Source organism: Ictalurus punctatus, chromosome 1 (assembly GCF_001660625.3).
Source record: "Ictalurus punctatus breed USDA103 chromosome 1, Coco_2.0, whole genome shotgun sequence".
NCBI classification, from domain to species: domain Eukaryota; kingdom Metazoa; phylum Chordata; class Actinopteri; order Siluriformes; family Ictaluridae; genus Ictalurus; species Ictalurus punctatus.
The window spans coordinates 10,741,568-10,755,008 of record NC_030416.2 but is presented as its reverse complement, the minus strand read 5'-3'; the positions used below and the strand labels follow the sequence as shown (position 1 = coordinate 10,755,008).

General features: G+C 38.8%; 1 protein-coding gene across 6 annotated transcripts in view; it reads right to left on the bottom strand.

Moving 5' to 3' along the window:
* pou2f2a (POU class 2 homeobox 2a) overlaps nucleotides 1–13,441 on the bottom strand; it is a 48,756-nt gene that overhangs the window by 8,235 nt on the left and 27,080 nt on the right. The window contains exons 1-9 of one of the 6 annotated variants that reach the window (XM_053681123.1): nucleotides 10,755–10,987; nucleotides 4,694–4,762; nucleotides 4,554–4,588; nucleotides 4,413–4,472; nucleotides 2,700–2,810; nucleotides 1,382–1,642; nucleotides 989–1,094; nucleotides 754–845; nucleotides 501–641 (exon numbers count right to left, since the gene is read on the bottom strand). In XM_053681123.1, coding sequence (XP_053537098.1) covers nucleotides 501–641; nucleotides 754–845; nucleotides 989–1,094; nucleotides 1,382–1,642; nucleotides 2,700–2,810; nucleotides 4,413–4,472; nucleotides 4,554–4,588; nucleotides 4,694–4,762; nucleotides 10,755–10,890 — 1,011 coding nt within the window. In that variant the 5' untranslated portion in view covers nucleotides 10,891–10,987. 6 annotated transcript variants of the gene reach the window in all.

Here is a 13,441-nt window from a genome sequence, read left to right as displayed (position 1 = left end):
TTTGGCGTCTGGTAAAAAGAGACTTTCAAGAAGGCATTCACATCATCGTAGCAACTAGTGATAGGATATGAACTCCTGGCCAATAATGATAAGGCTGCACAGCGCAAACTTTTGTCTAACAAATTGATAAAAAAAAAAAAAAGAAAAAGAAAAAAAAACTCCGGGATTTGTTTTTCAAAAATGTATACAAAAACAAATCTTTAACTTTATTCGTATATATTAATCGATATAATAAACCATGCAAGACTAAACTGTCTGCCACTGGAATACAGAATATACAGATTTTAGTTGTCTACTGCCACCTAGTGTACAGATGGCTGCAGTACATTATCCTTCTATCCCCATACCCTGCCAACCAGCAAGAATTTTACTGCTCTTCATTTCATACAAGGCCACAATTTGACAATCTGAAGAGCTGCGATACGTAAATAAAGTATGGCAGTGATTGCTTTGGATTTCATACGGATCTATTCTCTTTTTATGTTTGTGTGCTTTTCTACCTGTGTGAATCCAAGTTTGATTCTTCTCTGTTTAAAGGTGCGGGCAAACTGTTCGAGCTCTTCCAGGTCACTTGGCTCCTCGGCATGAGAGGTCACGGGGGTCACCGTACTGACACTGCTCTCCATGACCTTTTCTCTCTGCTAGAGAAATACAGACGCGATGAACCCAACAAGCACATCTCTTAGCAGCCTTGAACATATGTGTCAGTTTTGTGCTTGGGGTCTGTATACAAGCCTAAAAGTCCAGCTTTACCTGTGCTTGAAGACCAAGTGCAGGAGGAGCACTGAGAAGACCCCCCTGGTTTTGCTGAGGTAGTGGAATCAAATTTGGTGTCTGTAGCAGCCCTGAAAGAGTAAAAAAGAAAGAAAAGAAAATCAAATGTGATTAATGTAGTCTGTTTTAAAATGTCTGTTCCAAATGGGCTTATGGAATTATTGGTATACATCACTGAGACTTATATATATAGTGCAGAGAGAGAGGATCCCACCTTGCTGCCCTTGCTGTGCCTGTGGCAAAAGGAACTGTGCGGGCGAGGACAAAGGATGCCCTGGGACGAGGACCAACTGCTGCAGCTGCAACAATTGCTGGATGTCCTGAAGAATATAAGGATAGAAGGTGAGTTTAAGTCAAAGTTAGTGAAGGTTAATGTAGTGCTGGAGTCTTCAAGATCACAAGTGAAGATGCTAGTACGAGGGATCTGAAGAGAGTCTAGACTTGGACTGGTGATAATGCTGTTCTCAAGACGATGTGCAAAGCGGTTTATTTATTCATATAGTAGAAGTTGTTCTTGAGCTTAGTGGCATGTTAGATGCAAGGAAGGAGACAAATCAGACTGGGTCTGAGAAGAACAGGGTTAAGGAAAGCCAGTGATTATGTGTACCTGGGCAGTGAGCTGGATTGGTTGAGATAGGGTAAGCTGGTGAGGAGGGGGTAGGACAGGAGCATTTTGCTCCTGAGCACCCTTTGATTGGCCATGCAGCTGGGGCAGAGCCGCCTGCTGATTGGCCTGCTGCTGTTGCTGCTGCTGTTGCGTTTGCTGCTGATTGGCAGCGTGAGCTGCCTGCGACTGCTGCACGGCTGCGGCCAGGAGCTGCGCTTGCTGGAGGAGCAACTGCTGCTGAGCGGGCAAGAGAGCAGTCAGCTGGAGCGAGACAGTAAAAGGGCAAGAAGGAAGTCAGGAGCAGAGGAAGAGAGAGTGCAGGGGAAGAGAAAAGGAGAAATCCTCTGGTAAGGAAGAAGAACTGGAAGTGCAGGAAGCACAAGAAAAAAAAGCAGACACGAATCCAATAGCCGCATACAGTAGGATCTGAATGTCTGGGTCCCACACTAAAAGTGTTTTTAGCTTTTTGAACAACAAAAAAAATCCCTCTCATTCAAACCTAATTTCCTTCCTTGCGCTTAAAAAATATTATCATATATACAGCTGCAATCAAAATTGATCACTCAACCCTCACACTCATCCTCGCACTCAACCCCCGTTGCAAATCAGCTTTATTGTCAAAATTTACAGACTTTCAGCTGTTTGCAATGAACAAATCAAACAAAACTGAAATACTTCAACACAGCTTCAAGTGGTTTCCCCAAATCCAACTGAAAATGCAACTTATAATGACGTCTCCAGTCTCTAAATTATTCAACTCCTTCATGGTAAGCATCTTTAGTACTTAGTAGAGCACCCTTTTGCTGTTATGCCCTGCTGCACATGAGATGCACAGCCAGACACCAGCTTCTGGCAGCGTTCCTGAGGAATCTTAACCCATTCGTCATGAGCAATGGCCTCCAGTTCAGTAATATATATATATATATATATATATATATATATATATATATATATATATATATATATGGGGGTTGAATAATTTTGATTGCAACTGTACAGTAGTATTTCGTATATGACTCCGGAAGGTTAGTACTAAACCCTAAGCTTTCCGTAATTATTGAAATGCGTCTGTACCTTTATCAGTAAAGAATAGAAATTGTTTTATAAATATAAGTGATCAATATTATATTAGTCTTCTAATGAGTTTTTCCTGCATACACACACACACAACACTTACATACGATTCTGCGTGAAGAAGCATGATGGTGGTAGAAAGCTTTGCATGAACTAGTCTGAACAGATATTGCAACCACAGAGTGAAGGATGACACAGTATATGTGTGTGTGTGTGTGTGTGTGTGTGGGTGTGGGTGTCTTACTCCTGCCAGCTGGCTTCCTGTCAGCATCAGCTGTGTGTGTGAGAGTGGTGTTTGAGTGGGCGTGGCCTGAACTGAAGCTGGAGACATCTCTCCACACTCCTCCAACTTGGCCTGAAAAAGAAAGGGAAGCTGTTTCTATACATGTACACCATCTCGAGCACATTCTCCCAGACGCGATCTTCTGAATTTCAAACATCAGCGAGCGTTAACAATTATGCACGCTTCAAGAAGCACTCTGCAGTGGTGCTCTGTTATCAATGGAAACTTGCAAGGTCAGTCAATATATCAAGGCTATATACAGCTATATCACGGTCATATCAGGGTCTTACTTTCAGTTCTCCTCGGCTTGAAAGCATAATATATACAGTATAAAGGTGGTTTTATGCAGCCACAGAGAAAATGGTTCAAACATGCTATTTCATAGAGGTTTAGCTGTTCCAGATTTCACACACTTGGTTCGGATGTTAAAAAGCAAGCTGAACCACATTTCTGAGTATTTCATTCGTAAATATTGTAGCACGTGAATGTTCAAGTTTTGAGATTTCATAAGCCAAAAAGGAATATCGTTCAATACGGTTGCTGATTAATTTGTTCCAAAATTAGGCCAACATTTCCGAGAAGCAAAAAACATATTCGCCTGAGAAATCCTGTCCCATTTCTTACAACCCAGTTCTGTGCATGTACGCTCTTACTGTCAAACCATTTACAGGATATTTCACCCGAATTATAACGACTACATAATACATGCATAATAACTGTATAATAATACGCCAGGCCGAATCGTAACCGTTGGAAATAATAACAACTCAGGTGTGACTGTTACAGTTGATGTGTAATTACGCACGGCGCCTTATATAATTAACAAACGCGACAGAAAACCGATTCAATCCAGAGCGTTTTGCTCTCAGGGAGCCCAGGAAGGATTTGATATAAATGGACTGAAACTCACAAACGTGCAGACAAGAAGACAGGGAATTCTATTACTGAAATAGAAATGAAATATAGGATTATGAGAACGTCACTCCGCAGAGCTTCCAGCATACGCGGCTCATAAAAGGGAACGAAAGGGGGCGACTTGATTGGATTTGAGCTGATTTTATACGTTGATAATCTAACTCATTTTTTACAAATACATTACTGTTCACTGGATAATCAAAGCGCTCATTAATACACCAACAATACATCCGCCACGTTACAACACTGCAATCTTGCACCTGATTTAGCATTTGCATTATGGGCATTTGGTATTTAGGCTGCAGTTTCGTCTACAGTATATGAGAATATTCCAAATCCAGTGAAGCACTTTTCAACAGGAAACCCACTCAGTACCATTAGTTAGGCCTACATAATGTACATAAGCAGCGTGTGCAGCACACCACATATTCATTGATCGTGGTGTTATCTATGGGATGTGTCGATTAGTCCAAAGTAATTTTCCCAGAATTCCAGTGTGTCCAGTAGCCATTAGTACTCTGATTTAAGGTTTGGCATATGTAGGTTTCTTCTTTCCTGATTTCCTGATACACAGTCCCCTTTCTGTCTGACTTTTTTTTTTGGTCTCTAGTCTTTATATTTCAGATTCCAGCGTTTGCACAAACATCATATACGTACTTACATATGGTTCTACACACAGTATCTGTGAATCAACATGCAAATCAGCCTTATTAGCAGAAAAACACACACACACACACACATTTGAAGTGAGTCATTTACCTTGTTGCTGGCACTTAGTGTTGGAGAGAGTGAGAAGGGGCTGATTTTCATTGACGGAATCTATTGGAAGGAAACAGGTTTAGCCGAAATGGAAAAAACGCGATCATCAGAAATAATTGTTATTTTAAAATCAAGGCCTACCTGATTATTGGAGTCTGAACCATTCCTCTCTGAATCTAACACAGATACACATGTAGAGAGAGAGAGAGAAAAAAAAAGACATGAAATATCCAAACAAACAGCTGACTCTCATTCACACATACACACACGCATTAACATACCTCCTGTATTCTCCATCGGAGAGTCCGCCGCTGGGTTTTCGACCTCTATTGGCTTTGACATTCTGATATCTACCGGAGAAAGACAAAGAGCGTAAGTAGATGTTAAAACCCGGAGGAGACAAACAATAAAAAGTCGAATAAGTTGAAGAAGAATGGTATGAATAGATAAAAAATGACTCGCTGATCAGAGATAAGGGTGGCAATGAGAAAGAGAGTTTAAAAGCAAAGGAAAAAACTTTCATCCACCGTCACTGCAAAAAGGAAGTCATTTGAAAGAAGAAGGAAAAAAAACAACAACAGAGAAGGAAAAACCATTTAAGTGTCTCAAGGCGAACTAAAGCAAGAGAATGGATCCCTAGTTTCCAAGTTACAACACTCAAGAAAGCTCATAGCGCTGACTCAAAATTACACACAGCTCTCATAACAGCGTATGTATGGGGAGATCTTGGAAAACACAACTGGCATTTCACTCACACTTATGAAATACATCAATTCAAACTCAAAATCAGATTCTGTGCCATGGCTTTTTGTTCACACAGGATTTCCGCTCTGTGTACTGATCTTAAAGGACATGTGATAACATGCCAAAAAAATAAAGATGCTACTTCTATACAGTGGACATATACCTTGATAATAAATCATTTATATTGTTTTTTTTTTTCTATTATTATTATGTATTATTCAATATGAAAATTTTCAGTGTGTGTGTCACTATTTTAATGTGCGACACGGCTTAAAGAAGTGTTGCCTGTATTTTCTGGAAGAATTTAATTCAATGTCATCTTCTAGATATTGACTTGTACGATTACTTAGGCTGTTGCTATGGTATATTTAGACATCAAGAAAAATATTATATTTGGGGAAATAATTTCATATATAGCTGTCCTGAGGGTGTGTTTACTTTAGGGCAAGTGGAGTCACATCACGGGCTTTTTTTTTTTTTTTTTTTTTTTTTACATATTAAAGTGAAGAAAAAAAAATGACTTGGAAGGGAAAATAATATATATAAAGTAAGATGTCAAATAAAGTGTGTAAGTAAAATGTGTACAGAATTGATGAATTTATCTGTAGCTAGGAAAAATAAGGTGAAATAAAGAAGAAAAAAAAGGAGATTTTTATTTGTTTTTTAAACCCAAGGATTTGATCTTTTACATAACATAACATACCCTGATTCTCATTATTACAAGTATCAGTGCAACAGAACGAACTATTCTAACAGTACGTATTATGGGCTATAAGCAACATTGTGTCTTTCCACAAGAGGAAGTAAAATTTTAAAAAGTGCATACGTATAAATTTGATGCAGTCTGGGAAATAAAAATGGTCTTAGTTGAAAATAAACACACCCCCATAAAGACACACATTCTCAACTTAAACGTAGTTTCTCATACAGACACACTCACTTCCCTTTTGTGAAATACATGCAAATAACCCCAACGACTGACTAATTATATCAGCCACCTGCATAATAAACGCTTCCCTACCCCGCTAGCTGTCTTTCACTTTCCTTCCACACATTTCACTCCTGATTCTCATTTGACCCCTTCTTTTTGTTACACACTTGGTCCTCTACAGGGGTGGGTAACGTTCTTAGACGTTATACTTAAGTGAAATTGTGGATAATGTGGGAAAATCTTGGAAATATCAAGGCAAAAAAAGTGTCAATAAACAGTTGCTGCTTTGAAATGTACTCGAGTATTAAAACGTATAAAGTAAGTGTCTTTAACTGGTGAAATTTTTTTAAAAAATATTAATCGTTAGATAGAATGTGACTTGCTGCCTAGCTAATCTATGTTAGCTACTGGCAACGATGCTAGTCTAACCTGGCATTAGCAAAGGAAACTTGGTTAAATATAGCTAGTTAATGTTAGCAACATTTCTAAACTATTCTCAATATTCTTTTTTAAATTAAATGGAGTTTATGGTTTCGAGGGAGGCAAATGAGACACCTTAATTGTACAATTATACAATTATACAAGCCTCTGCTCACTCCAGCGTATTGAGGTAGGGCCAGTCCGGTGGCTTACCCATATTCAGACACTCACAGGTAGCTATAGTGCTAACTACATTGTGTAGCACGAGATGGTCATAGTCAGTGATGAATTGTCATGATCCTTGATAGGTATTTTTTTCTAGATGAATTTGTAGGTGAATTTGATTGGATGCTAAACTCCTATTCGATTGATATATACTGTACAATCACTGGCTGGATGAGAGTAGAAGAGACCTTCTAGATTTGTAATAAATAAAATGTAAGGAGTAATAATAATAATAATAATAATAATAATAATAATAATAATACATTTTATTTGTTGGTACCTTTCATAACACTCAAGGACACCTTACAGTACCACAAGAAAAACAACATACGATGCGAATTAAGTTTATTTTTTGTTGGAAACGTAATTAATTAAGTGTACAAGAATTTCATTTCAATAATACTCAAGTAACGTATAAATATACCAAAAATAATACTTACATAGTACTTAAAACAATACTGATAGTATTGTAATGAAGTACAGTTACTCAAGTATTTTCACCCCTGATACTCTGTTTGACACTTATAAACCAGGGTATGGCTCTCTACAACTCTAGAGAACCTATAATTTTGTAGAACTCACTACTCATATTTATATTTATCAAAGATACTATGCCTATAAATAATGTCATCTGGAATCTAATGAAAATGGATCTATGGGTGGAAAGTTGAATAATAATAATAATAATAATTATATATATATATATATATATATATATATATATATATATATATATATATATATATATATATATATATATATATATAAATTTTAAACAACTTTTAAACAAGTGATCTCTCTTTGTAAACAGTAAACCGCTGCTCTAGAAGATGCTAGGAGTGCACACCAGTGAGTGATAAACATAGAACTAAGTATAAGTGCGAAACGGTACGGAAAAAGTCATGGTGTAATGAAGCGGATTACTCTTAAGTACGTTATCAAAGCGATGCAGAAATACCGTCTGTGGTGTTTATTTTCGAGCTCTGTCGCAAACATCGGCTCTATATACTTGTATTTGAATTAAGTACTGATGTATGCGATTATATGTAAGCATTCCTTATTACTGTACAAAATCATACTGCTATATAATCACGACCCAAACATCGACATATAAGACTATTACTATTAATGGGCATCTGTCCTTGATATGCCATTCATCGTAACATCTGTGAATGATTTGTACTTTGCAGATAATGCACTTTTCCATTAAAGAACCAATCTGGAAAGGGAGGAAGTGCAGCTGGAGGAAATCCCCACCACTGTTTGCTGACTCCTCAGGCTATACTCGGGGCAGAAGTCCTGACTTAGACTGGGGTTTGGAGTGAAATTTGGCCAATATTTTGAGATTACATCACAAACATATATGCATGTGTATGCACACTGTGACTCAGAAGCTCTCACCAACATCCCTAATTTTCCAAATATGCCTCATATTAATGTGTGCAGCAGCCATTTTCACACACAAATCATTAGTACAAAAGGGACATATTGAGGGCAATGAATATGCATTGACTTTAGTGTAAGATATTCGGGCCTACAGTAGTCAATCATTTCGATGTTGCTTGGTTAACCTTCAGTCACTTTGTGTGTTTGTCAAAAGTGGTCTAGTTTCTTATGAAGTGATTGTGGAGTACATACACGATGGAGTATGTGTAGAAGAGGTCTAGAGCTTGTCTCTCACTTCCCTCTCTATTTCCCCTCAGGCTGGGGGGAGCACAATGTGCTAAACCAAACCCTTACTGTCAGAAAGGCTATTATTAATCTGCTGCACACCACTAAACACGCTAATATCAACACTCTTAGAGTCTTCCACTAGTGCAAATATACAGATGCAAGAGGCATTCGATTCGTGTCCCAAACACGAATCCAGTGCCTCCACAAGCTCAAAATTCACATGTATTACTAGAATTATGGGGATATTTACACATACACACCACTCATACACAGTTAAGTTTATATGAAGCCACATCCATTTCTTCTATTATCACTTCATCATACACCAGAACGTTCAGCGCATATGTGTGTGTGAAGAACTTTCTTTCCAGAACCTTCACACTATCTGTCCCTCAGCGGTGGAATGAACTTCCAACCCCAATCCAGACCTCAGAATCTGTCACTATCTTCAAAAAACAGATAAAGACACACCTTTTCCGTGATCACGTAACTAACCCCTAAAATGCCAACCCCACATTATTTAAAAAAAAAAAAAATTTTTTAAATAATAATAATAATAATAATTACTCTGGCTCTTACAACTCTACCCTGCGCATTTGAGCTTTTCTAGAACTCAATTATAAATCTTGTATGGAAGCACTACTTGTATTGTTCTCCGCTTGATAGATCGCTTTGCTTGTATTTCCTCATTTGTAAGTCGCTTATATAAAAGCCTCTACTAAATGAATCAATGTAAATGTAAGAGAGAGAGAGAGAGAGAGAGAGAGAGAGAGAGAGAGAGATGTATCATACCTCAGAGGACAAATGATTTGATTGGTGCTTTAAGTCAACATTTTAGATCTAAATATTAAGTTATAATTACTATTCTTTCGATTATTTCTCTCGATTCATGTGCACGCCAGTGTTATAATATCATCTGCAACGTTGAAACTAATCTCCTGACCTATAAAGAACCGCTGACATTTCGACACTTTTCCTTCATCACTTTAAGAATGTCATTTTTGCTTAATCATTCTGCACCTTTGTGTAGCTATCGAATAATATGCTGTATATGCTATATGCTTGGAAAACACAGTACATATATCGCGGTGTACGGTCTACTGTCCATCCTGGAGATGAGGAAGAAGTACAGAGACAGGGAAACACCGCGTATTCCACACACATACTCACATTCGACTCCTACTCCGTCACGCTCACGTAAAAGCCTTCCAACACACTTAACTCCCACTCCCTCACATGCATACGTTCCAATACTGTAAGAGCATACAACCACCAAGCAGGTCATCACTCACAACATACTCACTCGTACCCAAAACTACGGCAGCACTCGCTATGTTTCTATAAAAGACGTTATGCACGCTATTACTCAGTTAAATCAAGTCACACATACACACACAAGTGATGGTGTTAACTGGTTCTCTCACCTACAGTCCTGTCTGTTTGCTACTAACGTTTTTTTTTTGTTGTTTTTTTTTAATGCCGTCTGATTTTTATTCACCCTATAAAAGTAGTTTTACTAATTGCGTATTTGACTAATCGCTCCTTATAAAACAGCGCTCACATTTCTTTCTCTATACACACATTGCAACACTTCGTACAATACAAAACTCTTCATTCACCTCTATCTTTTTGCACACTTAGACAAAAAAAAAAAAAAAAAAGGGGGGAGTTTTGGGTGTTCTTGGGATAGTTAAGAATTCTTAGCTTCCTCAAAGGTCCTAGTTGGAATCCCCTGTACCAGGGAAACACTTCTGGAGGCTTCTACACAGATGCTTGAAGGGTTTCCCCACAGCAACAAAATGAAGAGCCTGCACTCATCAGCAGTGTGCGATTTACATGTATACCCATTCACACATGCTTGTATCACTGGTTAGCAACATGACTGAATATAACTAAACAAGTTAGTCGACTATAACGGTACGTAAACCTAAATAATTGTAAATGGAAACCAAAAATCGAACCCTAATAGCAGTTACAACAAGGAACCCTTAATCACCTGCTTGTTAAGAGGACTTGTAAGCTGTTTATCAAAACCCCTCTATATGTAAACTAATTATGACTGATAGGCTATCAGAGGTCTAATACCCCTAAACACAGGCAAAGATACAAAAAAAAACTTGTATGTAAAAGACAAGGTGAGTTTTACAAACCCATTATTACGTGTGTCTGTATTGTAATACATCTAGATCTGTCTCTCTCACTTGTCTCTTCTTGTCCTAATTACTTGGACAGGTTCTTACACCTAGAGCTGGTCAGGAAATACTTCGTCCTGCCGCAACGACAATTAGCATATAACTGACCTAATAAAAGTCCAACCTGGTAACCACACAGGAAGCAAAGACACGTACCTGGCAACCACAAATGGGAGTAATCCATCGCTGCTATAGGAGCCGTCTTTGTCATAGTGATACTTATGTGTGCGCTTGTTTCAACTCTCTCTCCCTCTCTTTCTCGATTTGTCCTTCTCTCTTCCTTTTTACACATTCACACACAGCTCTGTCAGTCTCTCTCGGCCCCTGTCAGCGCGCGGCCAATAAAGAGCAACAAGCCGATAACGTAAGGGGGTGAGGAAATTGCTCCCCACTCCTCCCTCTATCTCTCCTCCCTCCCTCTCTCCTTCACCTCCTCTCTCCACTGTGCCCTCCCACACCTCCTCCCCCTGGCTGCCCACTTCCTGTGTCGAAGTGCACACACTTCTGTTGTAGACACGAAACTAATATCTACAAAGTGAATGTTCTGTGTTCACGTTACGCGACTCTTTCGATGTAGGCTCTTCTCAAAGATGGCACTCAGGACACAGAGGAAAAGCGTCACAGAAGCATGAGGCGACAAGTAGGCCAGCGCAGAACACAACGGCGCGCGAAGAAGTGAAGGAGGAAGTAAACAAGTGAAAAACCGGTGGGCAGCGTTGGGTTAAAAGAGGAGAAAGAGGGGGCCGAAGGGTTCGAGAGTGGGACGGCCACACTGACGAACGAGATGAAAGGATAAACAGATGAAGAGATAGAGGCAAAAAGAGGGGGAGCGCTTTTGTCACTGGAAATTGCTGGGGCTGCTGGAAAGAGTCACTCACGAGCTGAAGTGATACACGGTCCACACACACACACACACTCACTCTCACTCACGCACATGACTTACTCTTTCTTATACTCGATATCTACCGTGTATCACTTAGAATATCTGACATGACACCACACACTTAAAACCTCAGTGTAAACAGCAAGAATGAGGATGTGTGTTCCATTTGTAGCTTTGATTTTTCCACTCTGAGCTGTGACACACCTCTTGTCACGAGAGTTCACGTTCAGAGGACATAACCTGTGCTTTTACAGCAAGTAAGTCCTCAAAACAAGACACCATTCGAAAGAAATATCCTTGATTATTTCGGTATTTTATTGAATACAGTAGCAACATATACGTAAAAGTTCAGACATTTGCAGGGAATCCTGGCTAAGTGCATTACTTTTAGCTTCATAAAGATATCACCTTATCATCATAGATATCAGCTTATCGTTTCGTTTTTCGTCACAGAAAATACGATAACGATAATCTACTGTATAAATCGTTATAAATTCTGCTAGGAATCTTTTCCTATCGATATCTCCTCGTTTAGTTTCGTTTATGCTCGATAAATAAACAAGGTTAATAGAAATCTTTAACACTTAGGGAGTTTCATGGGCGGGTTTTCCCCGTGGGGTCGGTGATGTGGGAACAGTACAGTTCAATCCTTAACAGGGATAACTATGTGTAATACGATGTGGTTAAAGCAAAGTTGCGATAAATATGTTCCTGCGTTAAGGCTTTAATACATCAAACTAAATAATAAATGAAACTGGGTAAATCCAGCCGAGTGGCCACGCCCTTAAAGTTTCAGAATCGCATGTCTCGCAACAATATCAAAATACCTTGTGTTTCTTTCCTAGCAAGGGTAAATTGTTTAAAAATAACGACATTTTCCCTTAACGATCACAGCTGTATAGACGCGACACTTTTTTCGACTAGCTTTACTGAATACATATATTTTGGAAATGAAAGCATTTCTCTCTAAGGAAACATGAATCACCACAACTATTTTCACAGGTGTGCTACATAATGATTTAGAATTTCCATCAAATCGTAACACTGGAGGAGTTCACACGCCTGTATTTGCTGTTCGTATGAGAACAAGGTGAACTCGATTTGACGGGTGTTTATATGACATATAAGCCTTGACATCATAGTTAACTAATCACGAGCAGCTGGTATTTCGTTGTGGAGTAATCATAAACTAAATGTGATATTAAAAGTGCTTTCGTAATGTTTGTTAACTTTTTCGTCGAGGCTAATCGGGCTGACAAAGGCGTGGACTTTTATCAACATCCAGGCCTTCTACATCAGTGAGTTTTATCACCCAAAATTAAAACCCATCGTCCTAGGGATGGTTTCTGACATGGTCTCAGTTTTGGGCATTGGTCTCACTGAATACGGTCTCGTAGAAATGTTCGATGATCTGTTATTCAGAAAGGTCCTGTAATAAATATTCTGCATAATTCTTGTAGAAATCTGAAAATTTGGTCTGCTATATATGAAACTAAAGTAAAGGCTTGGCCTCAGAAACGATGTGATGGTTTTAGGTCTCAATCCTGGGTTTCATTTCGAACTTGAGCTTGACCTGGCCTCGACCCCCTTATGACTCGGTTTTCTCTTGATCGCTAGTCCTCTTCTTGAACTTGACAATGACGGTCTTGACTACAGCCCTGCATCATCCCATAACCTCCTGATCCTGATTTAGTATTTTATAACGTGTTATTAATGCATGCTGGCTCCCGAAACTCAACACTTGATTCAGATTCAATTATGGAATTGTGAGACGCTGGATATTAATTTAGGGAATACTCCAGGCGTCAGACTTATCCAGTTCAATAAGGGCAGGCCTGGATCAATTCAATCATGTCCAGTATCACCAAGAGACTGATGGGAACTGATTATTATTCCAAATAATGAATCACTTAGATTCCTGATTTGTTTTTATAATTTTATTTGTTTATAATTAGTTCAT